The 16571-nt window shown below is 40.8% G+C and overlaps 1 protein-coding gene across 2 annotated transcripts in view; it reads left to right on the top strand.

Annotated features, from left to right (window-relative positions):
- The first annotated feature begins 1709 nt into the window (after positions 1–1709).
- The window catches only part of LOC134351670 (V-type proton ATPase subunit S1-like), a 68543-nt gene continuing 53681 nt past the window's right edge, over positions 1710–16571 (top strand). The window contains exons 1-5 of one of the 2 annotated variants that reach the window (XM_063058149.1): positions 1710–1782; positions 2046–2101; positions 2399–2548; positions 10863–10989; positions 11086–11154. In XM_063058149.1, the coding sequence (XP_062914219.1) occupies positions 2436–2548; positions 10863–10989; positions 11086–11154 (309 nt within the window). In that variant the 5' untranslated portion in view covers positions 1710–1782; positions 2046–2101; positions 2399–2435. Of the gene's footprint in view, positions 1783–2045; positions 2102–2160; positions 2549–10862; positions 10990–11085; positions 11155–16571 lie in introns of those variants that run through there. The other variant, XM_063058148.1, reaches the window with a different exon arrangement.

Here is a 16571-nt window from a genome sequence, read left to right as displayed (position 1 = left end):
CACCTCCAACGGGATCCCACCACTAAGCACATCTTTCCCTCCCCCACCCCCCACTTTCCGCAAGGATCACTCCCTACGCGATTCCCTTGTCCATTTGTCCCCCCCCATCCCTCCCCACTGATCTCCCTCCTGGCACTTATCCTTGTAAGCGGAACAAGTGCTACACATGCCCTTACACTTCCTCCCATACCACCATTCAGGGCCCCAGACAGTCCTTCCAGGTGAGGCGACACTTCACCTGTGAGTTGGCTGGGGTGATATACTGCGTCCGGTGCTCCCGATGTGGCCTTCTATATATTGGCAAGACCCGACGCAGACTGGGAGATCGTTTTGCTGAACACCTATGTTCTGTCTGCCAGAGAAAGCAGGATCTCCCAGTGGCCACACATTTTAATTCCACATCCCCTTCCCATTCTGACATGTCTATCCACAGCCTCCTCTACTGTAAAGATGAAGCCACACTCAGGTGGGTGGAACAACACCTTATATTCCGTCTGGGTAGCCTCCAACCTGATGGCATAAATATTGACTTCTCTAACTTCCGCTAATGCCCCACCTCCCCCTCGTACCCCATCCGTTATTTATATACACACATTCTTTCTCTCTCTCACTTCTTTTTCTCCCTCTGTCCCTCTGACTATACCCCTTGCCCATCCTCTGGGCTTTTTCCCCCCCTCCCCCTTTTCCTTCTCCCTGGACCTCCTGACCCATGATCCTCTCATACTCCTTTTGCCAATCACCAGTCCAGCTCTTGGCTCCATCCCTCCCCCTCCTGTCTTCTCCTATCATTTTGGATCTCCCCCTCCCCCTCCCACTTTTAAATCTCTTACTAGCTCTTTCTTCAGTTAGTCCTGACGAAGGGTCTCGGCCTGAAACATCGATTGTACCTCTTCCTTGAGTTATACAGCTCTTGTAACATGCACATGCAGTTCAACTATTTTTGTGATTATGCAGAAAGTTTGGTTAATAAATCATCGCTCTCTACCTTAGGCCACAAACTTATCAATCACCCCTGTTGTGTTATTAACTGATGAGTTATTAACTTCAAACTTTCTGCATAATCACTCAGAATTGAACTGCATGTGCATGTAACGAGAGCTGTATAACTCATTTCCTTCTACCTTAGGCCATGAGCTTATCAATCACCCCTGCTGTGGACACTTTCTGGAGGTCCAAGATCCGTATGCTCTATGAGCGCTGGGCAAAGTGTGTACCTGTAGGAGGGAACTGTGCTGAAAAATAAATGTGCTAGGTTTTCTAAAATTGACTCCTTCTGCCTTAGGTCACGAACTTATCAATCACTCCTGGTATAATATCACCCTACTTGGGTTCTGCATAACAACAAGCCCATAACCTCCAGGAAAGCCAATGACCTTTGGACATAGAGTAGAACACAAGTAGAAATGCATCCAGCCCCTATGGTGTCATGGGCATTGAAGCTTGATGTTGTAAATCCTTTGCTCTTTATGCATTCAGCATGTTTGGCAGAGTTAAGGGGCGAAAAATAGATACAAAGCAATATACAATCACCAGCAACTTTGGATTGATGGGCATTCATTTTAGTGTGAGTCACTCCCCTTTTGATGTCAGCTTGTAGTGAGTTCTGAAGGTAAACACTGCTCAGTACAATTTTTTCTGTCTACAAAAAATTCTTTGATCCTTCAATCTGGCACAGTTCCAGTAGAAAGAATAGCAAGTTTAAGTGATGGCATACTGCTGCAAATTCACACTAAGTAGCTACTAAGCTTGGGACATGCTTATATGGGAATCCTAAATTTAGAGGTATTTACGCAAAGAAGTACTTTTATTAAAAACATAACCAATAATTTTATGTATGTGTTCTAATAAGATTATGGACAATTTATGAAATACAAACTTATATTTTTATAATATATGACCCAGAGGAAATATTCACCAAAAGATTTTGTTTAAATATATTTTTAAAAATGTATACATTTGTCTTTTTTCTCAATTCTTTACTTCTCTAAATTTATTATATTCTTTAAATTAAAGGAGAATTTTTATTTCTCTATTCTTTGTTGCAGGATTGCTGAAAAGTTAAAAATTAAACCCAAATGGGAAAGGGGAAGGCATTCTTTAAGTAAGTTTATTTTGGTGGTGAACAAGTTAATCAGTAAATGATCTCATTGCTGATTGCAACATCATTCACGCGCCTTTTGTCTGACATTGTTCACAGCTCAGTAGAAATTTCCAAATTATTTTTCATCTTTTGTATTCTCCAGTTTGCTATTTAATTAAATTTTCTTTCTCTGTCCATGTTCAGTAATGTTTATATCAAAGCAAGAAGGCACCAGAAAAAACAAGTTAAATCTGTAAGTTACAGATGTGATCAGCAGGGCTTGTTTTATTTTAAGCGCATACACATTTTCACTTCCAGTGTGCTTTGATCGGAGGCAAGTCCTGTTGAAAGTTCCATGGCTTCAGATCGTTGGTGTTTGCAGCCACTACTATGGTGCACTTTAATTCACCTCTTTCAGGGTACTTCTGCCGTGGATCATGTTCCTGTCCTGGTGTGGTCAACATTTAGGTGAGTTTTTGAACAGTATATATTTAATACAATTGGTGCTTTTCAATCTAGAAAGTTACAAAGTTGCAACTTCCTTATATCCATAACAATGTATTATTGCCCTATAGCTGCTGTAAAAGAAATTCAGAAGCTAAGGGAAAGTCATAGTTAAACAGAAATAGTTAATTTTGGATGGTGTCAGGAAAGAAATCCCAAATCTATTTTAACAGAAGTCTGTGTAAATCTTGACTTTCTTCGGAAAAGTTGCCAATTTCTGCTTCAAAATAGCACTCTTGTGGCAATACTGACTCATTATATATCTCCAACAACTTTGTTTGTATGTCATATTGCAATGCCACAGGAAAAAGAGGCAGCAAGCCACATAAAGGGAAAGTATACAGTTAATGGCAGGAGCCTAACAGGTGTTGATGTACAGGGAATCTTGGGGTCCAAGTCCATAGTTCATAAAAAGGGCTGCACAAGTTGATTGGGTGGTAAAGAAAGCAAATAGCATGCTTACCTTTATTAGTTGAGGTATTGAATTCAAGAGCCAGGAAGCTATGTTGCAGCTTTGTTGAAATCTAGTTAGGCTGCATCCAGTTTTCTGGAGTATGTGGAGGCTTTAAAGATGGTGCAGAAGAATTTTACCAGGATGCTGCCTGGATTAGAGGGCATGTGACACAAGAAGTTGTTGAACAAACTAAGGTTGCTTTCTCTGGAGCAGCAGAGACTGAGAAGAGACCTGATAGAAGTTTATAAATTTAAGAGAGGCATGAATAAATATCCAGTATCTTCTTTTCCCAGAGTCAAAATGTCAAATACTACAGAGGGCTTGCATCTAATAAGTAAGGGAGAAAGTTAAAACAAGATGTGCAGATCAAGTTTTTTTTTCACTCAGAGTTGTAGGTATCTGGAATGTGCTGCCAGGGGTGGTGATGGAGGCAGATACAACAGGCATGTTTAAGTGGTGCAGTGTATTTTAAAATACAAAGTCATTTAGAACAATGGAATAGTGCTTTCCACATCTAAGGAAAGTGGGAGGCCATCAGGGCATTACTGGGGCTGTGAAGTGGAGATCTCTAGGATAATCTGTCCTGTGGGTGTCACAGCTAGTATGTGTGCCTGGGAATTATTGGAAGGGCTGAGTGTCGGCAGCGATCATGCCCTGGTCCATTGTAACTGTTCCATATGGCCTGATCATGTGCATATACTTGTGTGGCAAACTGCCAATGTTGACCCTATTTAAATGTCAGGGAAATTGAGATGTCACATGTACTTGCATGGAAAAGTCCTAAACTTTCTAATAGATTTGTAAAACTGATTCTGTAAATTAACTCTACGGCTGGGCTCCATGTGGACTCCATTGGAAAGCATGGACTTAGCTGTGCAAATACATTATGAAATCTCCTCAAGAATTCTGTGTTAGGTCAGAAATGATGCAGGATCAGTAAGCTCACTGATTTCAATCCAAATGCAATGGTGGTAACATAAGCGAACCTCAAGACCCAATGACTGTAAGAAGAGGCTGATAAAAAAAGAAATCAAAGTATTCTGTTGAAATACATTGTACAATAGAGTATTACAATTAGAACTGAAACAACACTGGTTTGAGCAAAACCAGTAGTAAACAAAACTGTTGTGATCTACTGATGGAATATGATTTTAAAAATATATAGCTTGCAGACCACTTTGAACTACTTATATGTAATAAGGTTTAAAATCATTGCAATAAGCTTTTAAACTATTGCAATTCAGCAGCTTTTGTCAACTTTGGCGAATATCAACAGTATTTTTTTATGTGTGGGCTGGAGGTACTAGGTCCCAGACTCCCACATGGTTGCTCATATTCATTGCTGTAACTTGAGTGATAAAGGGCATTGAAAGTGCACTCCCTGCTCTTTTCGTGAGTTAGTGGAGAATGCCTGTGAATCTGACGATCATCCTCTAAGGGTTGGCCCAGTGATTTCATTGTAACACATATCAATGAGGTGAGGAATGGAATCTGAAATTTGGAATAGACATGTAGGACATTTAGTATTTTGAGAATTTTTTACCTTTCAATCAAATCATAATTGATGAAAGCCTACCATTTTACAATATTTAGTTAATAGGCATAAATGATCCATTATTCCTGCTTCACTGAGATGTGCCTGTAAGTAATTTTTTTCCAGAGGTTCAACAATACATTTCACAGAAAACAAAATGCAATCAAAAATAACAATACAGGATTTCTTTCATTGTTTTTCATTTGTGGAATTCACAGGTTTTGACAATGGTATTAATATTGATCCTTGCAAAACTAGTAGAAAGCTATTCAAAATTATACTTTCTCTCTTGTTTAAAAGGATTCTACAGAAAAAAAGTTAATACCAGAGTTCTGTTTGAACTGTAAACTTCTTGGTATTCAGTAACATGATTCTTCCCTGTTCAGTGTGGCTGTTTCTGCACATACACCTGATTAACTGGTAACAGGCAGTAACTGTGTACAGTATCTGCTTTCATTTCCTAAAACCAATTCAAAAAGCGGAACATAAGAAATGTGATGAAAGATTCCTATGACCTTCATTAGAATACTTGGGTGAGTTCATAATAAAATAACTAAAGAAATATAAAGGCAGACATGATTTACTGGAAAAGACTGAAAAGACAACTGCCCACTTCCTTTTCTTACATTAGTCATCATTATTACTTTTGTTTCATTTCTCTTTAGCAAGTATCTTGTTGCTAAAATATTTTCACCCTTCCTCTTTGGTCTGAGCCCTTCCTTTCAAGTTCTCCCTAATTTTTAGAAGCACCATCTAGTGTTCTATAGTCTACTCTGCATATTAAAGCTGCATGTATTGTCCAAAAAGCTGCGTGAAAATGTGGACCTACTGTATGTTACAACAATTGCTGGTCCGAATTTTTTTGGAACTCTTGGTGGAGATATTGTTTGTATATATAAATTTGGGTTAGTAACTAAGTTCCACTGCATTAGCTCCAGCAGTTCAATGAACTTCTAGGATGTTGGTTTCCTTACTGAAATTTATTTTTTTTTACAGTTCTGGGAGTTGGTGTTTAATGTAGTAATTTATCAAAATCAGCCTGTGGTTTGCAGCTTGTAAGATTTCCACAATTTGCAAGTTGTGTTTGATATTTAGGGAAAGGAGAAAACAATAGGAATTAAATACTCAGATTATATTCCATTTTATCACAAACTTTAAAAGTCTCAAATGGTTTCACAAAATTAATTACTTTGCAAATGTAATAACTATAAATATCAAAATTATGAGATAGAGTTTTTACTTATTATTAGTTATCCCAGGACAGTCTTGGTGAAATCTGTTATAGCAAACCAAAGATTGTGCAATTATGTAAATGAACTTTTTGAACATTGTAACCAAAATTACCATGTTCTGAGTTTTGAATTCAACAGGATAAAGCTCCTTTGATGGAGCAAATGAGTCACTATTATACTCACTTTCCTAATCCCATTTTTCAGATATTCTGCATACCTAACCCAAAATTCCAAAACAGACACACCTGGCTATTGTCAGAAACAGAAGGCATTAACAGAACAAGGTTCCCCACAGTTTAATAATTTTGCAGTACATCTGCAGAGAAATAAACTTCACAACTTAGCCAAACTTTTATAGTGCTTTTAAGCTGTTGGCAAGCAACCTTAAGCAAAGTTCATAAATTATAAAAATTAAAAGAGAACTAAATACCTTTGGCTGCCAGCTGCAGCTTAATTTAGAAAATTGCTTCAATGTAGAAAATATCACAACAGCTTAATCAGTAAAGCACTTCACAGCAGTATAATTAATAAACTAGACATTGAGCTGAAGCAGATACAATGAAGTCTGATTACCAAAGTAAAGTAAGAATGATTTCCCATTTATGATCCTCAATTTTGGACTTGCAGCCAATTCACAACTCCCAGCCTTCTGCCAATCCATATATCTAGTTTTTTTAAGGCAGGCTTACTCATGAAGACCTGTATTCATCCAACCTGCAGCCTTTTCTTTTTCGGAGAAACATTCCCAACCTGTTCAATCATTTTTGATCATTATCCCCTCTCTTTGCTTGGATCTTTTTTTCAGTTCTTCGATAAACTGTAAACTTTATATAATGCAAACAACAGGAATTCTGCAATGCTGGAAATTCAAGCAACACACATCGAAGTAGCTGGTGAACACAGCAGGCCAGGCAGCAACTCTAGGAAGAGGTACAGTCGACGTTTCAGGCCGAGACCCTTTGTCAGGACTAACGAAGGAAGTCCTGACGAAGGGTCTCGGCCTGAAATGTCGACTGTACCTCTTCCTAGAGATGCTGCCTGGCCTGCTGCGTTCACCAGCTACTTCGATGTGTGTAACTTTATATAATACTGTGATCAATGCTCTGCTGTGTTATTTAGCAAAATTCTCAGCAAGTTTAACATGATAGCTCTTCTTATTTATATGCTGCTGGAAATGAAAATCTGAATATTTTGTTTTCTTTATTCTATAATGTTCACTAATTTGTGTCATCAACCTGAGATCCTTTATCCCACTTCATCTTTAGTGAGCATGTAGCCTGCTTATCCTACATACCCCTTAAAGGAAGAACTTGGTGGAGAAGTTATAAGGAAATTCCAGAATGTGTCTGAACATATACCAGAATGTGTTGCCTGCAATCTCTACTACAAACTCTTGTCTGTTCCCACTAGCTCCACCCTGTTCTTTGTTCAAAAGCGAAGCAGATTGATTGCAACAATGGGTATCAGGTATGACTGTGAAATGTGTTTCATGCCGTATATCTAGGCAATCACTACGCATGTGGCATTGCTTGTCTCTACCCATGCCTCAAGTGAAATGCTGCTGAAGCATCCTATACAGTCAATAGCACTTTATTAGGTATGCCAGCTCACTAATGCAAATAGCTTATCAGTAAATCATGTGGCAGCAACTCAATGCATAAAAACATTTAGACTTGGTCAAGAGGTTCCGTTGTTGTTCAGATCAAACATTAGAATGGGGAAGAAATGTGACCTAAGTAACTTTGACCATAGAACGGTTGTTGAAACCAGATGGGGTGATTTGTGTATCTCAGAAACTGCTGACTTTCTGGGATTTTCACACATAGCAATCTCTAGAATTTACAAGGAACAGTCCAAAACAAAATTCAATGGTCTAAAATCCAGTTCTGTGGGCCAAAACTCCTTGTTAATGAGAGAGATCAGAGGAGAATTGCCAGACTGGTTCAAGCTGACAGGAAGTTGACTGTAATTCAAATAACCTCATGTTACAACAGTGATGTGCAGAAGAACATCTCTGAACACACAGCATGTCAATCTTGAAGTGGATTGGCTACAGCAGCAGAATATCATGTATAGGCACCAGAGGTACCTAATAAAGTGGCCTCTGTGTGTAAGCTATCATTAGATCTGGGCTTAGCTTTTCTGTTGCACTTCTGTCTGCTTCTCCCTGATCTCTCCACAATAAACTTGGGCACATTCAAAACTTTTCTTTATTGTTTCTTTGAGGTGCCTTTTGTATGCCACTGACACACAACATAGTGTGTATGTGGTTAATGATACAAAAGGGAGAGAGATGCACACACAAAGAGCTAAAGCCAGAAGAATGGATTACCCTGAGGGTAATTTTGAGGAACGGAAATAAGGCAATGGAAATCCATGATGAAGTTTCAACAGAAGGATGAGGTTTAAAATTTGTGATACTGAGAAATAGAAATTCAGTATAGATAATGAAATGCTAAAATAATTGATGAATACAATTTTCAAATGAAAGATGTGTTTCTATGTGGAGCTGTTTATGAATGGTTAAGTATCAAGGTAGAAATATCATTGATGGAGATTTTATTGGAAGTGAAAGTAGGCAGTCTCTGGCAAAGAAAAGTTCCAATAGCGAGAATCACATATTCAGGATAACTTGATTGCTGCTTTTGCAGTGGATTCATCTTGCAGTACAATTATCATCAACATCATTATGTGTCATGTTGTATGATGAAGGCAGTCATGGTCTCAGTATTATGATTGTTCTTGGCACATTTTTCTACAGAAATGGTTTGCCATTACCTTCTTCTGGCCAGTGTCTTTACAAGACCTCAGTCATTACCAATACTCTTCAAAGATTGTCTCTCTGGCATCAGTGGTTGCATAACTAGGATATGCATCAGCTACTCATATGACCATACACCACCTGCTCCCACAGCTTCATGTGACCCTAATCAAGCGCTAAGCAGTTGCCAGACCTTGCTCAAGGGTGAACTACAGGCCAGCAGAGGGAAGGAACATCTTACACCTCCTTTGGTAGAGAATTATCTCCATTCTGCCACCCAGTACAGTACTATAACAAGATCTAATTAATTTGAATATATGTTTGTGTCCAGAGACCTTTTTAATTCGATGTAAAACAGATGTCTGATTAAAACAGTTAAAGAAATTCAAATGTATGTTGTTATAATTATGAACAACATCCCTGGAGAGACACTGAAGCTAGTGGATATGGAAGTGTTTTATTCAGCATTTGTGACTCTCTTAGAAGTAGAGGCCTGGTCAGCCAATACTTCATGACATTTTTATATGCTAAAGATCAAAGCTAACAGCTGGACAATTCTACAATGTACTGTATCTACAATACTTTCTTTGAATTACGTATAGCTTTCAAACACCTCCTTCGCACCCACACTCCAGACACCCAGAATGATTATTATTCCCCACTGACTCTAGGCCGCATTAATGCATATGCAGACATCTGAGGTCGAAGTGGAGTGTTTCTTTGTTTGTGAATGACCAAACCTGTAGCTCCAGGAAGTCCATTCTTCAGAGCTGCGTTTTAATTTCCATCTGCAACCCACATTCAAATCTGAAGAATGGCTGCTGTTGAAATTAATATTTGCTATACCCTAGCTTCAGAGTATGCCCTAACATATATGTTATGCACATAATTACATTATGATGAACTCACTTGCTTTTTTTAAACTGGTCTATTAATTTTTACAATGAGTACATCTTGGCAAATTTATAATGGCACCATCCAGAACCAAATGATCTTCAGTATCTTGCAATTGTTTGTCTTTGAAGTGCATGCACTATAAAACCCAGAATTTTAGGATCAGAATTAATAATTTTTTGATATTTTATTGATTTTTAAGCAATTTTATTACATTATCCTGTACGATTTTGAACAGCATTTTTAATGATGGATGGAATGATGTGCCTGCCCATGGAGTATTTGCAGGATTTTGAACACAGATTTGCTTGTCTGTAATCCAATGTTGCACCCTCTGTATTGAATTTATAATGTGTGAGAGCTGGACAAGATATGGCACTTTTCAATGAATTAGACTGAAGAAATCTCACTGGGACACAGAGATTCTAAACCAAAAAAGAGAGAGTAGAATTATACAGAATCTGAAATAAATACTGGGAAAGGGCAATGGAATTGAAAGAGAGGTAAGTGCTTAAAAATCCTTAAAAGTATGTGATTATATCTACAAAATAAATCTTTTAGAGCCAGAGAATTGACTTTGCAGTAATTGTTCTTAACCTATCATTAAATATTCACTTCTTTGATTTAACTTTTTCTAGCATGTTTGCTGCATGAGCAATATTTAGGTACCTAACTACACCATTATATTGAGTTAAATGAAAGAAGAACAATGCATACACAGGATAGGATGCTATTTAGAGACGAACTTCCAGGTGATAATGCTCATGTCTAACTATCATCCTAAGTGACCCAGGTTATTTGTTTGGTAGGTGCTGTCACAGAAGCCTCTGGATACCCAAAATTAAATATCTATACAAATATCTATACAAGGAGAAATCTGTTTCCAAATCATAAATAAAAGAGGAATGTTTGAGAAGCAAGTATTCATTATGTTTTAACAATGGTTTTCATGTGATCATTAACTTTTAAAAGGACATTGTTTTTGGTGTTTTATTAGGTTGCAGTTGTTAAACCTATGAGTGAGGGGAAAAATCAAGAAGGACCTTATATATTTAAAGGAAGGAATAATGACCTTTTTGTAGGTCTTCAGTACTGTAGCAGCACTAAATTACAAGCATATTTAATTTTCATGTCAATTTTAAGACCACATGTTTTCTACAGCTAATATTGCAATTTAGCTAGAATTAAAGAAAATATCCAGAAATGAATGCATATATTGATGTTAAATGTTTCAATTTTCTTTTATGCATGCATTTTTTCAGTAAAATATTAACTGATTATACTGATCGTAGTGAAGTAGGAAAATTTGCTTCTCCAGTACATTCAATTATATTTTAAATATGATCTTTATAATACCTATATGAAGCACAAAGCCTTTTTGAAATGTTTTTGATCACTTATAGCTCTTTATGGAATTTGAAAAATGCAACTCATGAAGGTCATATCATTGAAAATGAAGAGCTACATACATTCCTGAAACCAATTTTTAACCAAGGTTCCCAGAATGTTATTCTATTTCTTCAGAATGAGGTTAGTGATAGCTTTTTATGACATTAAAGTTTATACCGCATTTCTTAGTAAACATTTTGTGATATGCACTCATTGACTTTTTTGTTTGCTTCATAGCTTAGTGTTGAAGACTTTACATGTTATGGTCCTCATAATGGAGACAATGAAGTGTTCTACAATATACAGGTAAATACAGCCATGCCACTAGTACTTGATTGTATTTAAAAATAAAATAATGTAGGTGTGGCATTGAATTTAACACTTACAACCTCAGCCACCTGGAATAACAACAAAATATTTTCTATGCTACGAAATTCCATTAAACTGTAACAAAGCATTAAAAAATGATAAAACTGCATTTATATAGACTTTTTCATAACCTCAGCATAACCCAATTTTTAATTAATCTGACAATACAGTTGTCAATTTCTATACAAGAGGTTATTTCAAGTAGCATTGAGATAAAGGATCAAATTATCTACAGACTTTGTATTTTAATAAAAACATCTGAGGGAAAATTGTTGGCCAGGATATTTGGGATAACTTCTCTGCTCCATGCTGTGACATCTTCTTGTGAGAATTGAGGGCTATTGATCAAACATCTCATTCCAGAAGACAAAAACTTACTCATGAGATACTGCACAAATGCATTGGTCAGTTTTGTTTGTGCTCAAGCCTGTAGACTAGCCCTTCATCCTACAGATTTTTGACTGTGAAATGAGAGTGTAACTACTGAGCGGAGAAAAGTAACTCTCCCTGTTTAGAACTTCAATTATAAGTGTTTCTTCCATTTTGCTACACTCTTAAATTAAAAAAAAACTCTTTTAAGAGACTCTTGGATAGGTACATGGAGCGTAGAAAAGTAGAGGACTATTAGTAACCCTAGGTAATTCCAAAAGTAAGGACATGTTTCGCACAGCATTGTGAGCCAAAGGGCCTGTATTGTGCTGTAGGTTTTCTATGTTTCTAAAACTAGAAATCTTTCAATGCCATTAGCCTTTAAAAATACCCAGCATTTCCAACAGGTCTGCTTCTTTTCCTTATGTTTATACAATAGATTTAGGGGTTTATGATGCACTATCAATTACTCCAAAAGACTGGAAGTAGAGTAAATACTGAAAGGCTTTTATTAACAGTAAAATGGGACCTTGTCCATGCTGAGTATCTGTCCTGGACAGTGGGAGGAGCAGTGGCACAATCGCCTTTATTTAGGGGTCTGTGGGAGGAGCCACAGGAGCAGTCAGCAGAGGGGCGTGTCCAGACAGGTAACCCAGTTACAACATATATATGGTTTACCACATTCATCCCTCCTTTTTACAAGGAGTCCCGCGGGATGAAGTGACTGACAATATTTACAAGAAGTATATTTACAGGTTAAGTCTATCAGGCGGTCGAGTCCGTCGCTGTGATCTACGTAGCACCGGCGGTGATTGCACAGGCGACGGCGGTTGTGCTGGCTCCGGCCTGACTTGAGGTGTCAGCACGTTAGGCGTCGGTAATCCCTCATGCGTGTGCATCGCGCCCGGTATGGGAGTGCCATGTGGTGTCTGTGTAGGGCTTGGAGTGCGCGGTGTCTCGTGGGTATATATATTAGTGGGTACGGGGTTAATAGTCACCATGGAGTGTTCAGGGTAGGGGCCCGGTGCTCCTGCGGGCGCCAGGTCGCGGATGGAGACCATGTCCTCCCACCTATCGGATAAAACCACATAGGCATACTGGGGGTTCGCATGAAGTAAGTGAACCCTCTCGACCATCGGGGATTATTTATTGCTCCTCACATGTTTCCGGAGCAGCACTGGCCCCGGGGATGTCAGCCAAGTTGGTAGGGTGGTCCCAGTGGTCGACTTGCTGCGAAAAGAAAAGAGCCGCTCATGAGGGGTGGCATTAGTGGACGTGCATAACAGGGAGCGGATGGAGTGGAGTGCCTAGGGAAGGACCTCCTGCCAGCGAGAAACTGACAGTCCCTTTGGGCTGAGGGCTAAAAGTGTGGCTTTCCACACTGTGGCATTCTCCTTCTCCACCTGTCCATTCCCCCGGGGATTATAGCTCGTGGTCCTACTAGTTGCAATTCCCCTAGCCAGCAGGTATTGGCGCAGCTCGTCACTCATAAACGAGGACCCTCTGTCACTGTGGATATAGCATGGGTATCCGAACAGAGTGAAGAGCTTGCGTAGGGCTTTTATAACTGACGTGGTAGTGGTGTCGGGGCAGGGGATGGCGAAGGGGAACTGCGATTACTTGCCGATAACGTTAAGAAAGTACACATTGCGGTCGGTGGAGGGAAGCTTGGAAAAGTTTTTGGAGGTTGTTGTCGTGATCCTGCCGGTCATGACTGCAGATGGTGATATTATCCAGATATGGAAACGTGGCCTTCAGTTGGCACCGGTCCACCATCCGGTCCATTTCCCTCTGGAAGACAGGTACACCATTCGTGACACTGAAGGAGATGCACAGGAAGTGATAAAGCCTGCCATCCGCCTCGAAGGCAGTGTAAGGGCGGTCCTCCCGGCAGATGGGGAGCTGATGGTAAGCAGATTTTAGGTCTATGGTTGAGTACACCTTGTACTGTGCTATCTAATTGACCATAACCGCGATGCGGTGTAGAGGGTACATGTCGAGCTGCGTGAACCTATTGATGGTCTGGCTATAGTCCACGACCATCCCATTTTTCTCCCCGTTCCGAACAACGACCACCTGCGCCCTCCAAGGACTTGTGCTTGCCTCAATGACCCCCTCCCTGAACAGCCGCTGCACCTCCGACTTAATGAAGGCTCTCTCTCCCGCGCAGTACCTCCTGCTTTTAGTTGCCACAGGTTTACAGTCGGGGGTCAGGTTGGTGAACAGTGGTGGGGGAGGGATCTTGAGGGTGGAGAGGCCAAAGTGGTGTCTGTAGTGCAGCTGTTGACATGGTGTTGGGTGGAATGTGCGGGTCAGTGTGTGGAGGTGGTCAGTAGTGGGGTATGTGACGTATCCCTACAAATCTGAGGATTTCCAACAGTGATTGGTGGGAGGGGCCCATCATACTCCATTGTCATGCTTTTCAGGTGGCTCTGGAAGTCGAGCCCCAATAGCACAGGGGAAACGCAGTTGAGGCATGACCAGTAATGTAAAATCTCGATATTCTGTGCCCTGCACCACTAGCGTTGCTACACAATGCCCCCCCCACCGGATGTCTGTTGTATGCGACCCGGAAGCCATGACAACCCTCTGACTTACCGGCCGTATCACGAGTCCGCAATGCTGCACCGTGTCCGGGTGGATAAAACTCTCCGTGCTGCCCGTGTCAAACAGGCAGCTTGTCCTGCGCCCCTCTGCCAGGATGTCCATCATTGACCTTGCGAGTTGGTGGGGAGCGCTTTGGTCGAGGGTCATGGAGGCCAGAGTTGAGTCGCTGTCCTGGTCTGGCGTGGTGGGATGCCTCGTGAGCACCCGTGGATCATAGGCGGTGCGAGGTGGCGCCGACCAAGATGGCCGCCCCATGTCTCGCACCTGGTGGCGGTGTGCAGGCAAAATGGCAGCAGGCAAAATGGCGACCCTCATGCCTTGCACGTGGCGCTGCTCGATCCTGCTCGCGGTTTGGACTTACGGGCCTTGGCGAAGTGGCCCTTCTTTCCGCAGCTGGAGCAGGTAGCTTCTTGGGCCGGGCAGCATTTCCGGGGGTGATTCTCGAGTCCACAGAAGTAGCACTTCGCGGGCTTGCGACTGGCAGCAGCCATTGGTCGATTCGCCAGTGGGTTGCGGGGTCTGCGGTGACCACGAGGCCGTCGGGAGATCGCGTGCCTGGAGAGCATCAGAGTTGTGCAGAGCGGCCTCCAGCGTATTGGCCAGCTCAATCACCGAACGTAAAGTAAGATCGGCTTGTTCCAGCAGCCGCTGGTGCATGTACACTGACCTGGTCCCCGTGACAAAGGCGTCTCTTACTAGGAGCTCCGCATGCTCTTCGGCCGTCAGCCCCCGGCAATCGCAGGCCTGCACGAGTGTCTGTAGGGCCCGGACAAACTCAGTGCTCGACTCTCCGAGCTGCTGCTGCCGCATCGCTAAGCGATGTCGCACATAGACGGTGTTTACCGGCCGCAGGTATTGTCTTCTGAGGGCACTGATCACGCCGTCGTAGCTCAGCTGGTCTCTAATCATTGAGTAGACCCGTGGACTGATCCTGGAGAGGAGAACTTGAGCTTCGTGGCGGACTCGGTCACTGCAATCTCCTCTAGGTATGATTCAAAGCAAACCAGCCAGAGTTCGAAAGCGTTTCCGGCTTCAGGTGTTTGCAGGTTGAGGTCTAATTTGTCGGGTCTCAGAACATGTTCCACACTTTAAAATTACTGTTAATAAAATTGAGGCACTATCAATTACTCCAAAAGACTGGAAGTAGAGTAAATACTGAAAGGCTTTTATTAACAGTAAAATGGGACCTTGTCCATGCTGAGTATCTTTCCTGGACAGTGGGAGGAGCAGTGGCACAATCGCCTTTATTTAGGGGTCTGTGGGAGGAGCCACAGGAGCAGTCAGCAGAGGGGCGTGTCCAGACAGGTAACCCAGTTACAACATATATACGGTTTACCACAGTTTATTTATTATTCCTCAGAAAGTGTAAGAACAGAACGTTAGGGAAATGATAGGAGGGAGAATATATACAGTAGGAATAAAGATGATTGTGAAAATATAAGAGCTGCTTTTTTTGTTTATATGAAACAAATTTTGGTCTAACAGCTCTGTAAATTTCTTCACAGAGGAGTGAGAGCTGCTCTGCAGGAGAGAGTAACTACATATCTAAATCATTCCTGAGGATTATGTTGCAATCACTAACTTTTTCTGAGTATCCATCAACTAAGTCTATGATGCTTAAAGATATTATTCAAAGCAGAATATAACCACCATGAATTAAGCATTTAAATAACAATGAGTAATGAGTATACTGCTTTCTCAACATAAGTTTCTGGTTATTGATATGCCAGATGTCATTGATAACATGGGTTAAGATGAATGGGATATCACAATGAAGCTATGCTTAAACCTAACCTTCAAGAGACTGTAGAGGTTATTCATAAATTGTTAAATGTTTTATCGGTTAACCTTCTAATCTACCACAAATCATTAAATCAGCTACTGTAGTAAATACATACTGTTGACAGTGGTGGTACAAGTAATTGGATGTACCTCTGCTTGGGTCAAGTTCCACTTGGGTAATGAGGTGTGACGGAAGTCTTCACTTCAGGGTGACCACTTTACATAATGACTTGCAACGAATCACAAAATAGCAGTGGGCTAGTTCATACTAGATTCTGCCTGCTTGCTCCTCTAATATTCTCACAGCCACATTTACTTCTGATCTGATGGGGCCAAATATTTTGAAGTCTTGTTGCCACAGCTGTGTTGCAAAGCAATATAGTCTATGAGCAGTAACTGACGCTGCTGGTGATGGATCCTGCGACCCCAACTTCATACCATTATTATGCCCCTGGACTGCTCAACAGACAAATTTTAAAGTGAGTAAGGTAGTTCAGTATATGCCTGGATTTGCTGGCAAGCAGTTGAGAAGCTAGAGGTGAATTGCTTTTGGCAAAATTCAAAGCAACAAATTGCCTAGGCTTTGGCTGTACCTC

This window comes from Mobula hypostoma, chromosome 9 (genome assembly GCF_963921235.1).
Source record: "Mobula hypostoma chromosome 9, sMobHyp1.1, whole genome shotgun sequence".
In the NCBI taxonomy this organism is placed as follows: domain Eukaryota; kingdom Metazoa; phylum Chordata; class Chondrichthyes; order Myliobatiformes; family Myliobatidae; genus Mobula; species Mobula hypostoma.
This window is presented reverse-complemented; position numbering and strand designations above follow the sequence as displayed.